This window comes from Camelina sativa, chromosome 5 (genome assembly GCF_030686135.1).
Source record: "Camelina sativa cultivar CO46 ecotype springtype chromosome 5, ASM3068613v1".
NCBI lineage: Eukaryota > Viridiplantae > Streptophyta > Magnoliopsida > Brassicales > Brassicaceae > Camelina > Camelina sativa.
Window position 1 is genome coordinate 6,533,386 of NC_141884.1, and position 25,069 is coordinate 6,558,454.

General features: G+C 34.4%; 6 protein-coding genes across 7 annotated transcripts; 4 read left to right on the forward strand and 2 right to left on the reverse strand.

Moving 5' to 3' along the window:
- The first annotated feature begins 51 nt into the window (after positions 1-51).
- Positions 52-5,660, forward strand: LOC104785878 (polyadenylation and cleavage factor homolog 4). Of its 2 annotated transcripts, XR_767424.3 has the most exons (8): positions 59-775; positions 1,698-1,799; positions 1,887-2,144; positions 2,414-2,536; positions 2,613-3,035; positions 3,121-4,719; positions 4,850-4,917; positions 5,354-5,660. XR_767424.3 is itself a non-coding variant. In XM_010511165.3 (7 exons), the coding sequence occupies exons 1-7, from the start codon at positions 368-370 to the stop codon at positions 4,862-4,864; spliced, it is 2,928 nt and encodes a 975-aa protein (XP_010509467.2). In that variant the 5' UTR covers positions 52-367; the 3' UTR covers positions 4,865-5,084. The 2 variants fall into 2 exon arrangements, 1 of the variants encoding a protein (XP_010509467.2); XM_010511165.3 differs by lacking the exon at positions 5,354-5,660 and having other exon boundaries at positions 52-775; positions 4,850-5,084.
- Positions 5,661-7,166: 1,506 nt separating this feature from the next.
- On the forward strand, positions 7,167-8,910 carry LOC104785879 (uncharacterized). Its single transcript, XM_010511166.3, has one exon. It carries the CDS (start codon positions 7,742-7,744, stop codon positions 8,729-8,731), a length of 990 nt encoding a protein of 329 aa, XP_010509468.2. The 5' UTR covers positions 7,167-7,741; the 3' UTR covers positions 8,732-8,910.
- Positions 8,911-11,167: 2,257 nt separating this feature from the next.
- Positions 11,168-13,114, forward strand: LOC104785880 (fructose-bisphosphate aldolase 6, cytosolic). The gene is made up of 3 exons (XM_010511167.3): positions 11,168-11,448; positions 11,818-12,045; positions 12,138-13,114. The coding sequence occupies exons 1-3, from the start codon at positions 11,421-11,423 to the stop codon at positions 12,956-12,958; spliced, it is 1,077 nt and encodes a 358-aa protein (XP_010509469.1). The 5' UTR covers positions 11,168-11,420; the 3' UTR covers positions 12,959-13,114.
- A 1,646-nt stretch (positions 13,115-14,760) lies between these two features.
- Positions 14,761-16,022, forward strand: LOC104785881 (ethylene-responsive transcription factor ERF024). Its single transcript, XM_010511168.2, has one exon. The coding sequence runs from the start codon at positions 15,015-15,017 to the stop codon at positions 15,570-15,572; it is 558 nt and encodes a 185-aa protein (XP_010509470.1). The 5' UTR covers positions 14,761-15,014; the 3' UTR covers positions 15,573-16,022.
- Positions 16,023-17,030: 1,008 nt separating this feature from the next.
- LOC109133019 (uncharacterized) lies at positions 17,031-17,374 on the reverse strand. The gene has a single exon (XM_019245553.2). The coding sequence runs from the start codon at positions 17,372-17,374 to the stop codon at positions 17,135-17,137; it is 240 nt and encodes a 79-aa protein (XP_019101098.1). The 3' UTR covers positions 17,031-17,134.
- A 1,104-nt stretch (positions 17,375-18,478) lies between these two features.
- LOC104788964 (UPF0481 protein At3g47200-like) lies at positions 18,479-20,293 on the reverse strand. The gene has a single exon (XM_010514721.3). The coding sequence runs from the start codon at positions 19,850-19,852 to the stop codon at positions 18,497-18,499; it is 1,356 nt and encodes a 451-aa protein (XP_010513023.2). The 5' UTR covers positions 19,853-20,293; the 3' UTR covers positions 18,479-18,496.
- Between the last annotated feature and the right edge of the window lie 4,776 nt (positions 20,294-25,069).

Sequence of the window (25,069 nt, forward strand, 5' to 3'; positions counted from 1 at the left end):
CCTATAATACATGAAGTTTGGGCCAATAAATAGGCCCAATAATATTATTAGCTTTTTTTTTCATTTTGTTTTTTTTTTTTTTGGTTTCGTCGTCTCCTTAAAATCCCCCAATTCGCAACCCTAATTGATCGGAGATTGTCCAAACTCTCTGCCATTTTTGCCGAAACCGAAGCATTCCTCCTCTCTTCTCCGTCTTCCTCGCAGACTGTCTCGCCTTATGCATCTTAGTTGTAAATTGTAACTTAAGATTAGTGATTGCTGTAATGCTTTGGTTCCCTCTAACGAGGATTTGTTGTCACACTGCAATCGATTTTGCCGATTAGGTTAATTTTAAAGGCATTTTTTTGTGTTGTATAGTTTTTGAAAAATGGATAATTCGCGTAGGCCGTTTGATAGATCCAGAGATCCAGGTCCGATGAAGAAACCCAGGCTCAGCGAGGAACCAATCCGACCTGTAAACTCCAACGTGCGGCAGTTTTCGTCGCAGAGAACGCTTGGTACGGCAGCGGCGGTGACAGTACCACAACCGGCGGCGTCGAGATTTCGAGTTAGTGGCAGAGAAACTGAGAGTAACATTGTCAGTGATCCGAGCCGAGAGGCTTACCAGCCACAGCCGGTTCATCCACATTACGAGCTTGTGAACCAGTACAAGTCGGCACTGGCTGAGCTCACTTTCAACTCGAAGCCTATAATAACAAACCTTACGATAATTGCCGGAGAGAATGTTCATGCTGCTAAAGCTGTCGTTTCCACTATTTGCAACAACATCCTCGAGGTGAACACCCAGTTTTCATGCCCACTGTGTTATAGTTAGTGTGTTGTTATACTCAATGTTCATATTGTTACGATATATGGTTAAATAAGGTGAGGATGGTGGGTGGGATTTGTGATATCTGTATACGAGGTTCAATGAGAAATTCGAGTTTTTGAAGCAATCTTAGTATCTTTTCTGGGATCTATGTGTTTTTATAATTTCTCATCAAGTCGCAAATCGTTTCTTTTGAAACGAAGCTCATAGTCTCTGTGATCTTGTTCATCCCATTCTGTAAAATTGTCACTTGAACAGGCATCTGTTTCCTGACACTATGTTATTAACTACCTTTTAGAATAGATGTTGCCCATGTAACCATTATGTTCTTGTTCAATTATCAGGAATGCATGCTCCTCATGTGATTGTACTGAGGTTAGGTTGTAGGAATGTGTAGTCTCTTTGTCAGCATTGGAGTTGTTTGTATCTCACTTTACCTTTTAGTAAAAGCTGGCATAAGCTGTGTTTTTAGTGTTTTCTGTTGGCTCTGCTTACTGCATGCTCTCCAGAATGCTAAAACAGCTTTTACTCATCTTTGGGTAGCAAGGAAGCATTCAATTGAAGGAGCCTGATCAATCAAGTGGGTGGGGAAACAAGAATTGCTATTTCACTGTTTCTCACTTCAGCTAGTGTTTTCACTCTGCCATACTGGGCTTATAGATGTCATTAGGATCGTCTAATGGTTATTTGTGTCTATTATTGCTAATTGTCAGGATATATGTTAGTATTAGCTTGAATGTCATCATGGTTTGTGCTTTTGATTCTAGTTCACCATTAAGTTATTGACCTTTTTTACTACCTTAAGTGCGGAAATACTCAATGTTACTGTCTGTGAGATCAACTTGGCCTTTTTTTCTTCTGGGTATCTGATTAGAAGAGTATTATGCAGGTACCAAGTGATCAGAAGCTGCCAACACTGTACCTGTTAGACAGCATTGTGAAGAACATCGGAAGAGATTACATTAAGTACTTTGGTGCCAGGCTGCCTGAGGTTTGGTGCTTTGTTAATCTCATGGTCATAGAATGTCTTCTCCCTCGCAACTTTATCTCTGATCTCTATCTTTTTACGTCTGTGAAGGTATTTGTTAAGGCTTACAGGCAAGTTGACCCTCCTATGCATTCTAATATGCGGCATCTCTTTGGAACCTGGAAAGGAGTCTTTCATCCGCAAACACTTCAACTTATAGAGAAAGAACTTGGTTTTAATGCTAAAAGTGATGGTTCAGCAGCTGTTGTATCCACAGCCAGAGGTGATCCGCAATCTCAGCGCCCGCCACATAGCATCCATGTGAATCCCAAGTATCTAGAAAGGCAGCGCCTTCAACAGTCTGGACGGGTAAGCAAAGACCAAAGTAAATTTGTAGCCACTTAAAGTTATTAGTGATGATACACCCCAACCTTCAGGAATTCTCTGTTCTAAGTGTGTTCATAAATGTAGGGTACATATGTTTATTGGTTTTTAGATAGCAGCGTAACTATTTATGGCTGCAATCAAATTCTTTCATAGGGATTCTTTCATAGGGTCCTGAGGTCTCTGGATATAAGTAGAGGCTACATACCTACTTAAATAATAGTGGCCTGAGTGTATTTCGGTTTTCTTTTCAGACAAAAGGAATGGTTACTGATGTCCCTGAGATCGAACCCAGTTTGACTAGGGATTCAGATAGACTGGAGAGAGTTTCAAGCATAGCATCTGGAGGCTCGTGGATAGGTTCAGCTAAAGTAAATGTAAGAGGATTTTTCCTTGGCATGGTTACAGTTTTATATCTAACTGCGGTCTGCTGATTGTGTATTTAAATTTCAGACCATTCGGCGACCTAGTGAACCCCTCTACGAGAAAGATATTGAGTCAATAGCAGGGGAATATGATTACGCTTCTGATCTACCCCATAACTCTAGATCGGTGATTAAGAAAGTCAGTTCAAGGGTTACTGATGACGGATGTGAGAAACAATGGTACGGATCTATGAGCAGGGGTCCTGATCTGATTTCTGACCAAAGGGATGGGTTACATACTAAAAGCAGAACTTCCAACTATGGTATGGCTAGGCTAGAAAATTTGGAATCAAGTGGTCCCAGCAGAAATATAGGTGTACCTTATGATAGTTGGAAAAACTCGGAGGAAGAAGAGTTTATGTGGGATATGCACTCAAGGTTATCAGAAACTGATGTTGCCACTATCAACCCAAAGAATGAGCTTCATGCACCAGATGAATCAGAGAGACTGGTTAGCTATATAGTAATTTGAATTCCTTTTTATTGTGATGCGTCTCATTTAATTTGTTGACTCTTAACCTTCTCCCATCTTGTAGGGATCGGAAACCCACCTTATTAAACGACCAAGGTTTTCAGCTCTGGACCCAAGGTTCGACCCAGTGAATTCAACAAATACATATTCCAACGAACAAAAAGATCCAAGTATTTTTGGCCACTGGACGCCTTCTCCACAATCTTTGCATGATTCAGAAGTTTTTTCTTCTATCAATGCAACCTCTACTGCAGCTAGAAAGGGAATTCAGCCTCAACCTAGGATTGTCGGCTCTGGAATTTTGCCAAGCTCAGATAGACAGTCGCCTTTACATGATTCAACTTCTAAACAGAATGTGACCAAGCAAGATGTTAGAAGAGCTCACTCCCTTCCTCAACGTGATCCAAGGGCTTCCCGGTTTCCAGCAAAATCTCAGAATGCCCCCAGGGATGACTCTGTACGGCTCCCATCTTCAAGTAGTCAGTTTAAAAACGCAAATATGCGTGAACTACCTGATGCATCTCAAGTGGGAATATTTGACTCTAAGTCAGCAACTGAAAATGCGCCAGACCTTTCTATTGCCTCTGAAGCTACAGGACAATCCAACATGAGTGATTTGCTGGAAGCTGTCATGAAGAGTGGAATCCTTTCTATTAATTCAACATGTGGTGCACTCAAGGAGAGTTCTCAGAATGAGGTACTAGCCGCCCTCTCAGCAGCCACTAAGCCAAAGACTTTGCCAATTCCGGTGGCTGGTGACAATTTATTAGCTCGTTTAAAAGTTGAACAATCCTCTGCACCACTTGTCTCATGTGCAGCGTCTCTTGCTGGCATCACATCGGTACAAACGTCAAAAGAGAATAGTAAGGCCAAAGAGAATAGTAAGGCCGCAGATCCTCTTTCAAGCCTCTTGAGCTCATTAGTTTCAAAGGGTTTGATATCTGCTTCAAAGACAGAGCTGCCATCGCCTCCTTCCATAACGCAGGACCATAGTCCTGATCATTCCACCAATAGCTCTATGTCTGTATCTGTGGTTCCATCAGATGCTCAGCCATCCGTTTCGGTGAAAAAGGGGCCATCTACTGCCCCAAAGGTAAAAGAGTTAGTTGCACCATCTGAAACAACAAAAAATGAACCCGAAGACCTCATAGGATTGAAGTTTAGGGCAGACAAAATCCGCGAAGTTCACCCCTTGGTCATTAGTAGTCTCTTTGATGACATTCCACATCTCTGCACCTCCTGCGGCATTCGCCTTAAAGAAAAGGAAGAACTTGATAGGCACCTGGAGCTGCATGAAAAGAAGAAGCTCGAACTCAGTGGCACAAACAGTAAATGTAGGGTTTGGTTTCCAAAGGTTGATGACTGGATAGCAGCAAAATCTGGAGAGTTAGAACCTGAATATGAGGAAATTCTAAGTGAACCTGAGAGTGCTATTGAGGATAGTCCAGCCGTAGCTGCTGATGAGACCCAATGCGCATGTATATTATGTGGAGAAGTATTTGAGGATTATTTCAGTCAAGAAACGGCTCAATGGATGTTCAAGGGAGCTTCTTACCTGACCGATTCTCCAGCCAACAGTGAGGCTAGTGGTCCTATCGTTCATGCGCGTTGTTTGACCACGAGTTCATTGCAGAGCTTGGAAGTTGGAAATGCAATCAAGCAGGTAACTTGTAGCTCTACTAAAATATTTATCTTTCGGTCATTCTAAGGCTCTCTGATCTCAAACTTTGTTATTTAATCCTGCATGAATCCACCTTTACGTGTTCGTTTCATGTTTGGTTCCACTCTGCTAGGAAATTGTCGAGTAGCTTCCGTATGAAGACATGTGATGGAGGAAGCAGTAGCATCACAGAGGAAACAGGTTTGTGTTTCTTCTGGGTTCCTCAGGATGCTAGTTTTGTAGAAAAGTGTCAAGCTTTTGAGTTAAGGAAAAAAGATGTGCAGTATTTTTATTTTATTTTTTCTTATTTGTCTCTCTTTTTTTTTCACCGTATACGAATACAAAAAGAGCAAAGAGGCATTCCCAAATATTGCAATTGCACATTCCCATATTCTATGCCTTTCTTTCGTGTGTCACAAAAGAATATGATTAAGAAACACACAGATTTGTCAGGGTAACGTATCGCGGACATCCAAAGCAAACCCATGACCATATATGTACCTTTGCAGTTACTATTTCTGTTTAAAATATTTGTGTCATCATCTCTCTCATTTTGAGTGTAGTTGTGGTTATCATGTGAATCCTCATAGAATTGAAGTTACCTTTTATCGTAAGCCCCCCCTTTACTTGCTTGCAGATTGGGGAAAAGAGCAAATTAACATTTATTGGAGAGAGAGAGAGAGGGAGAGAGAAATGGAAAAGTTGTGAGTTAGATTAGAACTTGTAATGTAGTGTAGGTGGGGAGAGAGCTATAGAAAAGCAGATGAAGCTCCCTGTTTCTTCGCTGTTCCGTCCTTTTTGGAAAACTCAATTTTCACGTGAACGAGAGCAATCAAAATTAATGTGGAATCGGACAAGCCTCCTTTTATTTTCTTGTCATATTTGTTAAGGATAATAAGCTAAAGGCTTGTTTTTTTTTGGTATAACGTCATTGTGGTTTCATCGTTTGTTATTGTTACCAACGGAAATGGTCAATATTTGACCAAGACAAAGGACAACATCAACATGCAAAAGTGGTATTTACTAGATATGACATAATATCAGATTCGGTAGCCTGCTTTCTCGAATGTAATTCTCTTCAAGAGTGTTCATTGACAAATCTAAAACCTTTGCTCATTTACAATTTATTTATCTAATCAACTTTTTCCTAAGTCATTTACCTTTGTAATGAAAGTATTAAGGGAATATATACCCATTATTTATCACGATCGACAGAAGTTTTCCGACCATGAAAAAGTTCCTCTGAACGGGATAAGACTTCCAAATATGTGTTGCTCAACTCAGTTGCTCAATCAACCCTGTCTTTGAATAACTATAAATTGTGGAAAAGCAGATTTTAATTATTATTGTTGATGTTGTTGTAGGTAAGACGATTGACTTATCCAATTGTGTGTTTTTTTAAGAAAAAACAAAAAAACAAATAGGTCCGTTTTCATGCGTCTTTGATGACTCTCATGATGCCATTTCTCAAATTTTATAACACTTCGAGAAATCCAAGTCCAAGATGTGATTTGTTCATTTATCATGTTTCGTTTCTTGTGTCTTCTATATTCTTTTTCTCCCGATAGAAGAGACGTTTAATATAAATGGACTCCTTTTTCTTTCATTGTAGTTTCTCTTCATGTTTAAAAAAACCTAAAGATTTCTTTACGCCAAATATCAAATACTATGTCTTAGACTTTATCAGTGACGATCAAGTCTTTTCCTCCTCCCTCGTGTTCTATTTCGCACGACTGCATAATTTAATCATGCTTTCGATATCATTGGAATACTATTTTGTATTTTCCTTAAATTAACGAGTATAAAATACCAAACGCACACATCTTATTACAAACAGCCAATGCTGTATATAAATGATCAGGTCAAACTATTATTTAATTTGCTTTGTTTGTTTGTTAGTTTGCAACAAGCTATATTTTATTTCGTTTCTTTGAATTATCCTAATGTTACGTATATAAACTAACGATTTAATCGTAGAAGCAGCGGCAATGTATTTAAAATACAGATTGAAAGAGCTTATCTAAATTAATGATCCGTTCCTTTGGGTTTTTATAACGACGTTCGTTCTTTAACGACCTTAAGAGAATTTTAACACTTGCAGTTGATTTTAAGTGAAACTCATAAACCTTAACCTTAATCCATTCAATGAGATTCAGTTCAAAATAGATTGAAAAAAAAAAAAAAAAAAAATCATCATCTAATATGCTATAAACTCCACATTTGACATAAAAAAAAATTATAAAACAATCATCTCAAGAAGATTTGGAAGAAATTACACAACAAAAATCAAAATATATAAAGCACACGAGACAATCCATGTGAAGTCAATAAACTCTACCATAATTACTAATTTAGTCTCATCAACATTAAACACAACTGGACTATTCGTATTTGATAAAATAAGTTAAAAATATATACACGTCGATAGATAATGCAAAGAACATGGTATACAAAAAATATATATATATATATATCTAAAATTTCACATCCCTCGATCTCTTGTCTTTAAGCTTATCTTATTTTTTTTTTCCCCATATCTAAATTACATTTAATGATGGATTTGTTATACTCAACTGGAGTAAAAAATCATATACATAAAACAAATATTAAAACAGACGAGACGAAACTCTCAACTAAAAAAGTCAGAAGAGAGACATCTTCACATGGCCCGAACACATCTATCCCAAAAGACAACAAATTAAAGAAGAAGAAACAATCTTCACATCTCTTTATTTCTTTTCTTTCTTTCTTCTCTGCAACTCTTCCGTACCAATATAACTTAAATTCCCAAACAGGTTTCCTTTTTTATTTTAGTTTCCCGGTAAAAACAAACAATCTCTCTGTCACGTCTCTCTTCTTCCACGTCCGTTTCTATTCTCTAAACCCTTCACGTATCTATCTATCTCTTTATTCACACGTATCGCATCAGATTACCATAATACCATCCAACACGAAAACCTAACATCTTTCTTCTTTCATTCTCTAAAAAAGTTTCTTTCTTTCTATAACTTTCCCGGGGAAAACTATGAGAGGTCTCGCGGCTTGTTACAGTGAACACGCCATTAAAGTATCAGATACATACTGTTCAGGTCCTTCAAATCATTCATACCTATCTCCAACATTACCACCTTCGATCCCAGACACAGTTACCACCACTTACAAATCAAATCTCCCTTCTTCCGACAAACCCGTCTCTGTTTCTTTAACCTGGTCTGATAACCTCACCGTCGTGATCTCAACGCCGCCGAAGTCTTACTCTGTTTCGCTTAGGAAACCTAAAGGATCAAGAAAGCTTACTTCTTCTTCCGGTTCACTCAACGCCGAGATCTTTTGGGATCTATCTGAAGCAGAGCACGGAAACAACAACGGACCTGAACCGACGGGAAGATTCTTCGTCGTCGTCGTTGTTAATTCCGATATTACTCTTAAGATCGGCGACGTTGACCATCACGGGAGAGAGGGAACGTCACCGTCGTCTTCGTCGTCGTGGAGAGTGTCGAGAACAGAGAGATTCTCTGGAACTTGCTGGCTCACGACGAAAGCTCAATTCTCCGACGTCGGAACTAAACACGAGATTCAGATTCAATGCGGAGGAGGAGGAGGAGGAGGAGAAGAAGGGTATTTATGGAAACTGAGTAGTCCAGAAACGATGTCGGTTTACGTGGATAAGAGGAAAGTGTTTGCGGTGAAGAAACTTAAATGGAACTTTAGAGGGAACCAAACAATGTTCTTCGATGGGATGCTTATAGATATGATGTGGGATTTACACGATTGGTTCTACAAAGAGACAACGGCGACGACGTCTTCTTCGACTAGTTCGTCTTCTTCTTCTTCGACTAGTTCGTCGTCGTCTCCTCCGTGTGCTGTGTTTATGTTTAGGAGGAGGAGTGGTTTGGATACTAGACTTTGGATTGATGAAGATGAAGAAGAGGGTAATAGGATTATGAAGAAGAAGGTTGGATCATTAGATGAGAATCATTCGTTTTCTCTTATCATTTGTGCTTCTAAAAAGTGAACCAAAAATAAAACATTTTAACGTAACAAAACATTATAAAAGCTTTTTAGTTCTTGTGTTAGAAAAGTTTGGCTTTGAGTTTGATTTCTTTAATTTGTCCATGTAATTTCGTAATGGGAATTTGCGATACCAATTCCGCAATTTGATGACTGAAGGGCAACTAATTTACATTGTCGATACTTTTTGTTTCTTTTTTAGTTTGGCTATTTTGTTGTTTTACGACCACTCGAGGTTCTCATGAATCTTTCCATTTAAATTTAACGTGATACATGTAATAATTCCTATTTTCCTTTTTCTTTTTAACGAAAAATATGAAAAAGATTGATCTACCATATAGAATTGTCACAATCTATGGGTTTATTTTTGGTAGGAACAATCTATGGGTTCATTTTGACATATTCGAAGCTTTGCCTTCACTAGCACGTCATTAAAACTAAATTTTATATTCTAAACCGTGGAATAAAGATGAATGTATATACATAAATATAACTTATTTAATAGCCTTAAATTATAAATTTTTGTTTATGACAGTGATGATATTGATAGTGACTTTTTCGATATTTCCAAAAGAACAAAAATATAAAGAAAACATCGAAATTTCTTTTAAAACTTTACAAACAAAATGGAAAAAGTGCAACTAGGGAATAAAAAAAGACAGGATTAAACAAGACAAAAAAAAAAATCAGAACAAACACTAGAAACTAAAATTCTTCAAAATACTTTAAAAAGAAAAAGAAAAAAAAAATCTATTAATTTTCAGACAACTCGCGATCTCACATAAATATCGAATCAAATCTATTAATTTGTTTCTTTCAACAAGTCAAATCTTCACTACTTCCTAAAACATTTATTTGTAAAACTGGAACTAGATTCGGACCGCATATACGTGCGGGGTTAATTTTAAAAACTAAATTTACTAACACATTTATAATTTATTACGTACATGCGGATTATGTTTGTAAACATATTTTTAATAAATGTTATTAGCATTCATAATCCAAACTTTTTTGTATCAGTTTAGTATTTGATTTATTTTTAATTCGGTTTAGACAAAAAAATGATCAAATTTGTTTTTGTTATCAGTAAAAACAATTATATTAAAAAATAGTAACAGAAAGATGGTATGTCTAATTTAGGACATAAAATCCATCATGTCCTGTATATGTCTCATAACTATGGTTGATTTTTTTTTTATCTATTATAGAACATAGTTAATGTTTTTTCTTTTTTCTTTTGAATATTTTTTTGACATTTTTGTGTTAGATAAATTGAAAAATATGTTACATAATATATTGGAAGCATTAATTTATTTTAGTTCTAACATGATCCTGGATTTTGATTTTTGAAAATTTTTAATCTCATCTTATTCCTCCTTCCATCCCGTTTCCGTCCCATTATTCTTTTCTCATTTCCTCAAAATCATGTTCCTACATATTTAGCACACAAACACGTAATAGTTTGATTCAAAACAAAATAAAGTATTTGATGAAGAAAAATAATTTCTTTGAAACATTTAGTTAATAGAATCACACATACATGCCGTGTCAGTTAACATTCTTTTATCTCTTGTTTTGTACATGCTTATGCTAGATAAGCTGAAGAAAAAAAAAACATATTTAAAATACTGTTGTTTTACTTTAGTTGTAACATGTTTTCGGATCCGCACATTTATGCATTGATAAAATGATAAGTTATAAGTAGTTTCAAACGTATGTATATCTTAATTCAGTATCCAAGATTTAAACATACTGTATATATGTAATACATATGTTTGAAATCATAATATAAAATCATAAGTATTGTTTACAGATATCTCACAATATATAACCAAATTATATTTTTATACATATATACAATTTTGTATTTAATTGCTCGATTTTAATAGATACCGATTTAAATTATTTCTATAAACATTTAGATGATTTTGTATATTAGGTAACATCATAATTTCTTGTTTCTGGATATATCTCAAAATATAAAATAAAATTAAATAAGTTTACATATATACAATTTCGAAATTAATTGCCCAAATTAAACATATACATAAATATCAAAATTATTGTTTCCTTAAATTGTTTACACAAAACTACTTACCTTTTTTGAATTTTATTGCAGATGCTTGTTTTGATTCTGTTTGGATACGGGAGTATGAAAAACAGCTCTGAACAATTAATACATGATCCGAACAGAATTAATCTAGGGCATATAGGATCCGTGCATTTTTATTATCAAATTTACTTTAATATCCCTTTTGTATTGTATACTTTTTAATTTATTCAGAGTTATTTTATGTCATATATTTCAGGATTCATTTTGTCTTGTAAATAATGCTTCCCCTTTTAATAGTATAGATTACTTGATCAACTGTTATTGGGCCAATGGGCCGTATTGAGGCTGAAGTCACACTTTAAATAGACGAATGTCGTAGAAGTTACTGATAAAAAAGCGATTTAATTAAAAAAAGTTAAAAAGGAAGCGGTTAAAACCGTCCATAGAAACAATTAAACAATTCAACGGCTGAAGTAAAAAGCTTTACCTTGGAGAAGAGGCCAAAACATTCTTCTCGAAGCTACCATTACCATTACCTATCACTCCTATATAATAATAATCTCACCATCCTCATCATCAACATCATCATCCTCAACTTCTCTCTTTATCCAGTTCTCTTCATCGATTCGATTCTTCAACCATGTCTTGCTTCACCTCCAAATTCGCCGGTAACTAACTCTTCATCCCTCTCTCTCTCTCTCTCTCTCTCTCTATACTCTGTTTACTCTGTTTTGAACTCGATTGATTCATTCGCTTTTGGTTTGTAATTGTATTATTCAAAAATAGGTCAGATCTACACATGCGTAGAATTTTATATAGTTTTATTTGATTACTCACCATCAGGATGATATATATATTCAGATTCAGTCGTCGATTTGGTTTTTTTAGGGCTTTTAGGGTTTAACGTTTTTTGAGGTTTATGATCTGTGTTTTTTAATTTTTTCTAAAGCGTTCTTAATATGTAAAAGTCTTTGTTTCTTGATTTGATTTGATTTGATAGAAGTTTTTTTGTTGGGGGGTCTTGGCTCTGTTTGCAGATGAGCTAATTGCGAACGCTGCTTACATCGGCACACCTGGGAAAGGTATCCTTGCGGCAGATGAGTCAACTGGTACAATTGGGAAACGTCTCGCTAGCATCAACGTCGAGAACGTTGAGTCAAACAGACGTGCTCTTCGTGAGCTTCTCTTCACTACTCCTGGTGCTCTTCCTTGTCTCAGCGGTGTTATCCTCTTTGAAGAGACTCTCTACCAGAAGAGCTCTAATGGTAAATCATCATAATATTACTCTGTTTACTGAATCTGTTAAGTCTCGTGTTATCGTTTACTTAATTGGTGTTTTGATTTGACTTTGATGCAGGTACACCTTTTGTTGAGATATTGAAGAGTGCAGGAGTTTTGCCTGGTATTAAGGTTGACAAGGGTACCGTTGAGCTTGCTGGAACCAATGGTGAGACTACTACACAGGGTCTTGATGGTCTTGGTGAGCGTTGCAAGAAGTACTACGAGGCTGGTGCTCGTTTTGCTAAGTGGCGTGCCGTGCTTAAGATTGGTCAGAACGAGCCCTCTGAGTTAGCTATCCATGAGAACGCTTATGGATTAGCTAGGTACGCTGTCATTTGTCAAGAGAACGGTCTTGTACCCATTGTGGAGCCTGAGATTCTTGTTGACGGGTCTCATGACATCCACAAGTGTGCAGCAGTGACAGAGCGTGTTCTTGCTGCTTGCTACAAAGCCCTGAGTGATCACCATGTCTTGCTTGAAGGAACTCTCTTGAAACCAAACATGGTGACTCCAGGGTCAGAGAGTGCCAAGGTTGCACCAGAGGTGATCGCAGAGCACACTGTCCGTGCCCTTCAGAGGACTGTGCCAGCAGCGGTGCCGGCCATAGTGTTCTTGTCGGGTGGACAGAGCGAGGAAGAGGCCACAAGGAACCTTAACGCAATGAACCAGTTGAAGACTAAGAAGCCTTGGTTTCTGTCCTTTTCGTTTGGAAGGGCGTTGCAGCAGAGCACATTGAAGACTTGGGGAGGAAAAGAGGAGAATGTGAAGAAGGCACAGGAAGCGTTCTTGGTTAGATGCAAGGCTAACTCTGAGGCCACACTTGGTGCGTACAAAGGTGATGCTAAGCTCGGTGAAGGTGCAGCAGAGAGTCTTCACGTCAAAGATTACAAGTACTAAATAAAGAGTCTTTTTAAGGATCGTTGTTTTCATATCATCGTTAGCTTCCTATGTTTAGAAGAGTGATACAAAAGAACCCCGCTTAAGCTTTCTATCCGTGGTTTCTGTTTCGTTTCTTATGGAACTTTATAAAAATGGTATTGTCTCGTTGGGATTTTTAATTGTTACAACTTTGGTACTCAAATATGACATAGCTACATAACATATCTATCAGAAGCAGATGACATGTCAAGGTCTCTGCTACAGTTTCAGCAATACATATTTTCATATATGAGTATAGCAAGTGTAAATTTTATTTTTGAGTATTACTATATTAATCTCTCTGAATACTATACATCAAAATCTGAATACCACTTATAAAAATATCTGAATTATAAACCACTTGTGTATTAAAACTATGTTATCTTTAATAATCACAAACTTCTGTGTCTTTTCGTATCAGTTGAATATATATCTGAGCAAGTTGCAAATTGGAATCTTTTGATATGGCCACTACTTCAAAATTTACCCAAATGCTTTAACACGAGTTTTGTAGCATAACAAATTAACAAGCGAACAATTTATTACAAGATAAAAAAAAAAAAACTTCAACACAATGATATACAAAGACATAATGTGTTTATTGACTTGAATTCCCATAACGTCTCTAGTAAACTACTATTTATGAACTTTTAAACCTCTACTATAAGGTCCATAACGTATACGATTATCTATGGGTTTCTTAATATTAAACGGAGGATCATAATTTTCTTCATACTTGTAATACCTTTCCAGTTTAGAATAAATGGTTGACTAACCAAAGATAACTCAATGGTCGACTAGAGCCCGAGTCAGATTGAACTGTTTTCGAAATAGGCAGCTAGATTGACATCTCTAAATTCTATATTCATAACACTTACTCGGACCAATGGTTACAGGCCTAATTGTTAAATGACATCATTAGAAATGTTTAATTCGCATTTGCATATATCATCAAAAGTATCGGTGTTCAACCTATATATCGACTCGGATGTCATAAATTTCCACATAGATGTTATCCGACAGCCGGCATAAACCACTATAATAGTGTACGTGATAGAGAAATTTTGATTTAATTAGGTGAATTTTTTATATGGTAGATGGGAACAAAATTTCCACGGTATATCGAAGATTTTTTTCCCTTTTTCTTTTTTTTGGTAAAACACGGTATATCGTCGAGATTGTGAAATTGAGTTCCTACCTTAATCGATTTGACAAGTTTTAGTGAGAAAAATCTATTTTAACAATATCTTAATGTTTAGTGGAGTGATAAAGCCTCAACGAAATTGACCCAAACAGCAATATTCACACACTAAGTTCATCTTAGCATTTTCTAAGACACTTTTGGATGTGATTATTATATAAATATCCTTCAGCAGCAAGTCAACTCTATATTTATTTCTGTTGAGATATAACCATTAACCCCAAAGTAAGCAATATATATAGGAATTACGTATATATATTATACATTAAAGTGTGATCATGCCAATGGGGAAGTGATTATGCCATGGATATTGACGAGTATACAATAGAATTATATAGTTCAATACATAGATGAATACTTGTTTGTATATATGAGTTGTACAGTTTAGTTTCATTATATGTAAATCACCCAAATTAAGAAGCTAAATATCTAAAATGAAAGTGTTTTCAATAAAGTGATGTCAAGATCATGAGGAAACATGTATATTCATGAACCTGTGATAGGCGAAAACGACCACTTTTAGACAGAAACATATATACATTTGCGACTTAATTGGCCACCACCCAAAATAAAACGCGATATCCAACAAGAGGAGCAATTAAAAAGCTGTCTTTACAGCTTTAACTTCATCATCTCCAAGCTGTGATCAATCCCTCCCAAACCGTATTCTCTTCATTCCTAACTGGTTTGCACTTTCTTCACTCTTCACTCTTCACTACTACTTCACTCTTCAAACTAACTTAACTGCCCCATATAAAATGGCTTCTTCCTCCTCCACTCCATCATCAAACTCATCACTCGTCCCTCCTCAAACCCCTAATTCTCATTATCAATATGCAAGGAACCTCCAAGGACAATGGTGGCCGCCACCCTATGTACAGGGGAGTGAGACAACGAAGGAACTCAGACAAATGGGTTTCTGAGATCCGTGAGCCAAGAAAACCTAACCGTATCTGGTTAGGAACATTCTCCACTCCCGAGATGGCGGCAATAGCCTATGACGTGGCAGCTCTAGCCCTCAAAGGCACTCAAGCAGAGCTCAACTTCCCAAACTCGGTTTCCTCTTTGCCTGTCCCAGCCTCCATGTCTCCAGGAGACATCCAAGCGGCAGCCGCTTCAGCCGCAGCTGCTTTTGGTGCTGCTAGGGATGCTATTGTTATGGCTAATAACAATAGCGAAACAAGCGGCGTGGTCAGCATGAATGATAGTTATGAGAATACAAATATGAACGAATTCATGGACGATGATTTGGTATTCGACATGCCTAATGTGCTCATGAATATGGCTGAAGGAATGCTTCTCAGCCCACCCCGTCCTTCTGCCTTTGATGCTGCTTACTACGACGCTGATGGTTTCACTGGAGGCGACGATTACTTGTGGAACTTTCCTTGATAACTAAACAATCTAACCATGATATATATATATATATATATATAAGTATGTGATCATTTTGTGTTTATATATATATATATGAAATAAAGAAAATGGTGTCTAGTGATGCATTGCATGCATGGTTAGACCGTTTGTGGCGAGTTCCTGTCACCGTAGGGTGTTTTCAACGGGTTGGCCATGAGGTCTGTTTGTGGCACCGCTTGTTGTGAGTCTTGTGACCATTTTACGCGATCCCTTCAGACCTGTCTTGCTTCTTGTTTTTTTTTTTTTGTCATGTTCTTTTCTTATTATTTTGGGCGTCACCGCCGTGTAAAATTCTGATTCCGATTTTTCCTTTTTAAGATTGATATATTTATATAATTAAATATCTTTTTTAAAAAATGGTTAGGCCCTGTTAATTAAGACTGTAAAACTAAGACCGTAAGATTAAGTTGTTTGTCTTTAAATTATTGTCTTACAATCTTGTCTGATGTAATTGCAACTGTAATCACACGGTGAATGCCTTGGCTGATACTCTTTTTATTTTATAGATGGATAAAATTTAATAAGGCTTGATCTTAAATAATTATTGATATAACTAATTTTTATAATAACACATATATAGAGGCCGATGTCATGAAAATAGTTCTACATGTAAATATATATAATATATAGCCTTATGTAACATATATTTGACCACCACATTCTCTATCTATATAGTAGTTAAAGATCGATATATAGTTTGAACTTCGGCCGGCAGAGAAAGTTTGATGAAAAAACGTAGTGTATAAATATATAAGAATAGCAAGCGATAATATAAAATATTTGCAAACAGTCTTACAAATACTTGAGGAGCTAAATGGGTTTGGTGAGGAAAACACAAGATGGTTTGGAATTTGGATACGAGTCATAATCGAATCATAAGCTTGCTGATTTTTAAATACATATTTTACCTTTTGATATGATCTATACTCATGAAATTTTATTTTCATCCGTTTTAAATGGTCATGGTCCGAAAGATGACGTGACATTTTTTAATTTAATTGAATATTATTTGGAAGTTGTACATGAGAAAACGCAAAAAAAAAAATGGCTAAAAATTTACAAAAATATTATATAAATGAATATAGCATTCTGGTTAAAATATATAAAATTAAAGCATTTTTTTTTAAACAACATTAAAACATATGTTATATTTATTTTTTGATCTAAAAATTCGGATGGACTGCGTTTCTTTCAAGCCAATAAATGGTTTGAAAGAAACGCAGTCCATCCGAATTTTTAGATCAAAAAATAAATATAACATATGTTACAAAACAATTAACTTCTTTAAGGATAACTCTTGAAAAAAGTAGAGTTCTTTGATATGCATGGAAAAAATTGATGCATACATAATACGAAAGGCTAAACATATTTGAACTATTTGGGCTTCTTGAAACTATAAAAACCCATGTAGTCCCAGACAGACCCGTTAAAACACTATTTTACTTTAAAATAGCTGCACAAGAAAAATGAAGAGCAACGAATAAGTAAAAGTCTTGTTCGTTAGAAAAGAATGAATGAATTCAAACATTTGATTTGTTTTATTTCTTCTGTTCTTCATCATCTCCTCCCACCAAGATGTTAACCGTACGTACTTTGAATCTCTCAAGCTTCTCTATAACCTCTTCGACTAGACTGCCCCCTCGGGAACGCGTAGTGTGAATATTCATGTGCCTCTCAAGCTTAGAAAGTTTGTGATCCTGAAGCATCTCAGTATAATCTAGCAGTGTTTGATTTTCGTCTGGCCTGCTATATTTAGTGACAGATGATTTACCGCTCATTATTGTGTTCGTATAAATCGAGAATGATTCACAAAATGACGATCTCGGAAACGATATATGTCGTTGTTCAAAAAAAAAAAAAAAAAAGGAAACGATATATGTTAAGAAGGAAAATATCAAAAGTATATTGTATTGTGTGTTTAATTATGTGTTGATTGAAACATATATGTATATACTGGATTGTGTGTTTATGTGTTTATATATGCATTGGGGCTTGCTTAAGTTAAGACATTGTTTGACGAAGAAGAAATTTCGACCGAGTCTTCTTCGAGAGACTTGGTAAAGAGAAAACATCAAACATAGCTATTTCGAGAGCCGTAAGGAAAGTCTTCAGTAATCGTACTCTGTGTATTCCACACCTTTACACGTTTGATTTTTGTATAGATATCAAAAATAAATTATTTCGTGTGTAAACATTAGTTTACCGTTTAAAACAGAGGGGGCATTCATGGTAGATAGGTTTACCTTTAACACATGATCACGACAAATTGCATTTTTAACTTTTCAACCCACCTCGTACTTAAGGTTCCGTACCAAGTATCTAGAAGCACAATATTCTATATATTTTTGCATGCACTAACTATTCAGAAGTACCAAATTTGGAAGGTTTAATTACATGTCAAATGTTTTTTTTTTTTTTGTTAAAAATTTTAAAAGCTCCGATGCCGGGAAACGTACATGTCAAATGTTATTATGTTAGTTCCAGGAAATTACCAAAAAGTCTCCAGGTCTTACTATTGTGATTATGAAGCCTGAGCTGTTGTTACACGTGGACTCAGTTAATCCACGAAACGTTGAGGATCCTTGACATATCTACTAAACTGACCAATTCCTACTGTCAACCTGTCTCGTACGTACTTTCGCTAATATAATTGAATTCCTTTTTATTTAATTCTTGAATAGTTGTCATTTATTTATTTTATTTATAATCATCCGATCCGATCCACACCATTACATATTATAGATGCATGTTTGGACAACTAATCCCAAAAACACATTATCATATATACTCAATAATAGAAGTAGGATTTAAATACTAGAACTCTCACTAATTGCATATACTTCATTTAATTACACCAACAGAATTGTTGAATTGCAATATGATGCATGAAAAGTTTGAATTTATTTTTGATATGCCTGAAAAACAGTGTATATAGTCTGGATAACGGACAAGACCAAAAGAACAAAAGCAGCGAGAGCGGAGGCAAAAGACCAAGGAGAGCTAAAGTAAGTGAATTTGAAACTAGCCCATGTCACGTGCCAACCACTCTTGTAATACTCATTCACTTCTTCAAACAAGTCTTTGAGGTAACACTGTGTTATGTCGAACGCCACGTCTTTGCCTAGACTGTTCACAAATTCCGCGATCTCTATATCTGTTCCGAAATAATTCTCTATGATGTTTTGGTCGCATAGATACTCAACGTCCTTGTAACTGTTCATCAGACAGTCTAGGAGCGTCGCGTATGTCGTGAAATGCATCGAGCACGACGCGTGGCACTGCTCGTACGCCACGCAGTTCTCTAAGAAACTGCTCATGAAGTCGTCGATGGTGATCGTCGGCATCTCGATCGTTCCGTGCCTGAATCTCACCACTAAGAAACTCTCAGCGTCTTTCAGCTCCCGGAGCTTGATCCCGGCTCGCCGGAGCTTTGAGATGTTGTGGATGATGTGGGACGGCATCTTCTCCTTCCCTGGATTCGTTACCGGCGGCGCGTGAAGCCCACTCTCCGGGATGAGGCTTGACCGGACGAGGTCGAGGAGGTGTTTGGCTCTTAGCTCTTTGAACCTTGCGACATCTTCGTCTGTTCTGTGCATTGTGTTGTTGAAGAACGCAAACGCTAGAGACGGTAAAGAAGTGTTGGTCTCTTCTTCGTTATCTCCTCTTGTGAGATTGAACAAAGTTTCAAGAACGAAGAAAGGGATTTGATTCTCAAGACGAAGAAAATCTCTGTAGAAGAAAGGAAGAACCCAAGCCATGGACACAAGTGGATCGTTTGGTTCGAAAGGAACAAGATTGCTAACTTTACGAAACAGCTCAAGGATAAAGCAACCATCGAGAACCATCATCTCGTTGAACTCGTCTGAATCCATGTGGATTGACTCGGAGTAACACTCTCTAGCCTCTTTCTCAACGCTCTTCACGCTCTTCATGTAATCCTCTAGAGTTAGGTTTAGTGTTCGCGTGAGAAGAACGTTTAGGTAACGCCATTTGTGTTCTTCGATCATTTTGAGGTGCATTTTGCCACGGTGGTACGGTCCGACCGAGACCACTCGCGGCTCATAACATCTTCCGTTACAGTCAATCATGCTCTGAGGTACTCGGAAGATGGAGCAAGTTGGTTTTCCCGCGGCCGAGCTAAGCAACCGCGGTGGCTCCTTCAGCTTCTTATGCATCCTCTCAATGCGGATCTTGAGGAGACTTTCTCCCTCATTAGGTACGGAGGCAGAAGGCGGTTGCTCCCCTGCTTCCACCATTTTTATTGGTGTGAAATTGATGAAAATGATATCTATATTCTATAAACCAAGTGATAAGGGGTAGTTTTGGAACCAAAGTAATCCTTATGATTGGTATTTTTCTTCTGCTGGTCCTGGTCCACTTAGTCGTCACATAATGGAGATTAGTCCATTCTCCGGTTGATGATATATTTCATATATTTAGTTTAAGAGATTTTTTAATGGAAGTTGGTACTCATGGCTAATGACTTGGTCCTTCCATGATCCTCCGATATTCCTACGAAGAATTAGTAGTGATTGTTATTATTTTATTTTTTTAGAGTGTAATATATACGCTATTTCATAAGATTTCAAGTTAACAATCTAAAAGTCATATATAGGCCTGGGCATTCGGTTAACCATTCGGTTTCGGTTCGGTTGTATTCGGTTTCGGTTATTTTGGATATAGTAATATAGTAACCATTTGGATATTTTTGAAATTTCGGTTCGGTTCGGTTCGGTTTCTTTCGGTTCGGTTTCGGTTTGGTTATTTAAATAAATAACCATAACTAACATAAATTATATTAACATTAACCAAATAAACCAAATATAACCAAAACTAACCGAATATAACCAAAATTAACCAAATATACAATAACAAAAATACAAAAAAGGGAAAAATATGGATTCAATTTTACAAAATAGTATTTAACTTTGTAAATTCAAAATAATAACATTTACATATATTGATTATTTAAAATATTTAATTGTTTTGAATCTAGAAATAATTTATATTTTAAGTTTATTTTATAGTTTTGCATAATATTAAGTATATAATATTTGATATCTTCTAGGTTTTCGGATATTTCGGTTAACCATTTAATTGTCGGTTCGGTTCGGTTCGGTTTCAGTTAGTTTGGATATAGATTTTTACTAACCATTCGGGTATTTGAAGAATTTCGGTTCGGTTCGGTTTGGTTTTTTTCGGTTCGGTTTCGGTCGGTTATTTGGTTATCGGTTATTTTGCCCAACCCTAGTCATATACATTGTTAGAAAATATTGGTTGGTCTTAAAAGAAAAATATTGGTTGGTCTCACGTAGGTGTCAATTAATCGGACCATCCATGTCCGAGACTCCGAACCCGAGATAAGCCTAACAAAATTTGGTGTGAGTCTGTTCCTAACTGACTAATTTCTTATTCTTAAATGCAAGTCCGAAACCGACCGGCCGACCCTGACCCTCACCCTGAAATCATAATTCAAAAACAAAAATCATGATATGAGAATTTTAACATACGAATCGCACAGCATACACCTCGACATAGTATCAATCCGATAAACGCAAGTATGTTTAAATAATCCAAAAGAACATCAGGCTAGGCAATGATTTTATCCAATCAGATTTTGCAACCTTAAAACTTGGGTCTATATAACATACTATTAAGCATCCCATTACAAATAGTATATTGTCCTTTAGTTACGTCCCTATATTGTAAGTATTTACTAGGTGCTTCCCCACGCAACACGTGGATTGTGGTGTAGTTGGCACTTTCTTGTTTTTTTTGGTCTTTTTCGTTTTCTTTTTTGTATTATTTCGTTTTAATTAGGCATATACGGGCTTTGCCGTCACTTTTATTTATACACTATATGTTTATACCATTTCGTTTAAATGTGTATAATTGTGGCGTTTATTTTTTATAAATGAAGATGTTGTTTCTTGCTTTTGAGGATCCAATCTTATCATTGACTGATATTGTTTCCAATACATTTATTGTATTATAGATTTTCTAATTAACTGCTTATGTAAACCCTTCAAACGTTGATGTTGCAATAATAAGTTATTTTTTAAAAATATCTTCCGTGTAAGTGATTATGTTTGTATGTCCATGTTTTGGTCTAATATCAATAAGATCTTTTCTGTTTTTTTTAGTTGGCTTTGAAACCAATTTTGAGTTAAGCAAATAATGGGTCGAATTATGGTGTTAATAAGTAATATAAATTCTTATGTATATATATTGTATATATGTGACTATAAATTTAGCTAACTAAAAAATTATGTAATATTTAAATACAATCTTGAACATATATATATATATATATTTGTGGGAGGAATGTATGAAATTATTGGATAGAAGTTATTTTTGAGTTAAATGACCTTTAATGTATTTAAAGTGAGTTAAATATTAATAAATGTTTATATGTGTCTTGACTTTTTTTAAAAGGAATACCAAGTGTTTCCTTTCAAATTTGAAGTGACATAATATCTTAGTTTTCTTATATGATTTTATGAACCTCAATGTAAAAGTTTTTCAAAGTAATAAGTACACTCACTGATTGAATTATAAAATATGGAGAAATTTTTATTTCGATTAATCATCTGCTCTTTTAAATAAATTAAATAAGTATGTTGTTATTCCTACAAATAGGACAACATATATTATAGTTTAACCATGAAGTTAAGCAATGGAAATGGAACTTGTGATTGCAAGACAAAATGCTTATATGTTACACATTGATCGTTTAAAAATGAATAGGAACATCTAATTCTCAAATAAAGTTGATTGTTTTATTAAAACCAACATATGTGAATTTAAATTTAACTATGCAAATTTAAAAAATAAATATGAATAGATTAGAAAGGCAAGAAATATAAAAGAAATATTTTTTATATAAATAAAATAAAAATTGAAAACAATGTTAAATATATATAATACTTTCTACATTAAAATATAGAATCAAACTCTTATAAGTTACAACACATATGAGATATAACAACATTTGATATTGGTAGGAGAGGAGGAGAGAATGTTTACTATAAGATGGTAATCCAAATTAGATAATGGAGATGAATCTTTAAAAAATAGAACAATGTAATATATATATATATATATATAATAATACTTTCTAAATTAAAATATATAATCAAACTATTACAACACATATGAGATATGACAACATTTGATATTGGTGGGAGAGGAGGAGAGAATGATTACTTATAAGATAATAATCCAAATTAAATAAAGGAGATAAAATAAGAACAATGTAAAATATATATCATGTAGTCTCTAAAATTAAAATTTAGCATTAGCAATTTACAATGATATTTCATTTGTTTTTTTACAACCCATACAACAAAAATAAGAAATCAAAAATAACAAAAAAACGAAAAAATGATTTGAGGTATTGTAGAAGAGAATGAGAGAATGTGAAAATGAGATAGTAAAAGAATGTCAATATGAGAGAATGATAGATTGAGAGAATGCTTATTTATATGATAAGAAATGATGGAAGTTACATTTAGAACTATGGAGTTACAATAGTAATTTATTGTTTTTGAATAAATTGAGTGGTAGAATATGATTAATGCATAATTTATTTTATTTTCAGTTATAATTTTATTTTAATGTGTGAGTTAAATGTATTGTGTTTATTGGGTCTTAAATATTGTTTAAAGCAATTAGAAAGCAAATAAAAAAATAAATAAAAATTAGAAAACATTAAATGAAAATCAACCAATAAGGAGAGACTAAAACCTTACTTTTATATATATGATATATTGCTTTAAACTTTGAAATGAGAAATATATTATAAACAATAATTTTACATGAGAAATATATTAATTTAGCCAACCAAAATATGAATATAAGTTTAGCCAACCAAAATAAATAAAAAAATATTAAAATTTAACCAAAAATATTTTCTCTTGAAATATAAATAAGTTAGTAGGAGGAATGAATTAATGTACAATTATTAGATAGGAGTTACATTTGAGTTAAATGGAGTTACATGTCTTTAATTATAAATAAATATTTTAATTTTTTATAACCTAAAATAAAAGGAATACCAAGTGGCTGAATCAAAATTCACATGATTTGGTTGTTTGTTGATATGAACTCAACACTTAAACATGATATTTCAAAATAAAAAAATATTACTTTTTAAGTGACAAACTAAATTAGTTTTCTTATAAAATTATATGAATTCTTCAATCTCAATAATTTTTAAAATCCCAAGGATAACTTATATTTTTTTAGTTTTCACTCATCAATTTAATTTATAGTGCTAGATTTCATATTAATGGTTTCATCTTTAGAGAATTTAGTGAAATGATATTTTTAAAATTATATTTTATTTTTATATTTAAGTTCCAGTTGAATATGTTTTGTTTTTTGGATCATTTTTTATTTTGATTAAAGACACAAAAAAACAATTGTTTAATTATGTTCTTTTTGTTTTCAAAAACCTCAAATCATAAAAAAATATTGATCTCTGCAGATTTATCAATTGGATCACAAAACAAAATAGTCTTTATAAATGGATAAATAGATAATTATATTGATCTTTAAATATTATATTGATCTTTATAAATTATTAAAAATAATACATGAATATGTGAGATAACCAGAGACATAATAGATAATTAAATATGGATCATTTCAACTTTATGATCTTATGGTGTGGTGAATATTGTAAGGAAGTATGAAAATAATGACTTATAAGATGTTAATATAAAATAGAAAATGGAGATAAACATTTTAAAAGATTAAAATAAATATATAAGATATACATATCATATAAACTCTAAAACTAAGCTTTTACAATAATATTTGATTTGAATTTTTATAACCCATACAACAACAATAACAAAAAAAAATACAAAACAAAACAAAACAAAAAAGAGATTTGAGAGTAGTGGAAGAAGATGAGAGAATGAAAGAGTATTTATAATGAGTATTTATAGGAAGTTAAATGATGAAAAATTACATTTAGAAAAATGAGAGTTACAATTCTAATTTATTGTTTTGTTTTAATACAACTGATTAATACAACTTAGTGGAGAAATAAAGTTAATGCATAATTTATAGGTAGAATTTATATGATTTCAGTTTTGTATTATGTGAGTTAAATGTGAAAAATAATTGTTTTTAATTTGTGTTTTAATATAAATATTTTTTTTTTGTTAAAATTGCATTGCCAAGTGGACCAATAAGGAGAGAGTGAAACCTTACTTTTATATATATGATTTTATAACCATGAATTACAAATGGGTCCTTTTTTTTCTTTTCTTTCTGTAACACCTACTATTGCAAAATGGATCCTTATTTCTGTCATTTTAATACTAATGACTTATAAAAAAATTATTTATAGTGAAGTGACCTTAGTGCAGTGGCAGTAGGTAATTCCATTTGTAGAAGTCACCATCACACCTAGGATCGAGTCCCAGCTCCTGTAGTAATTTGGCTAATGGGCCGACCAGTTG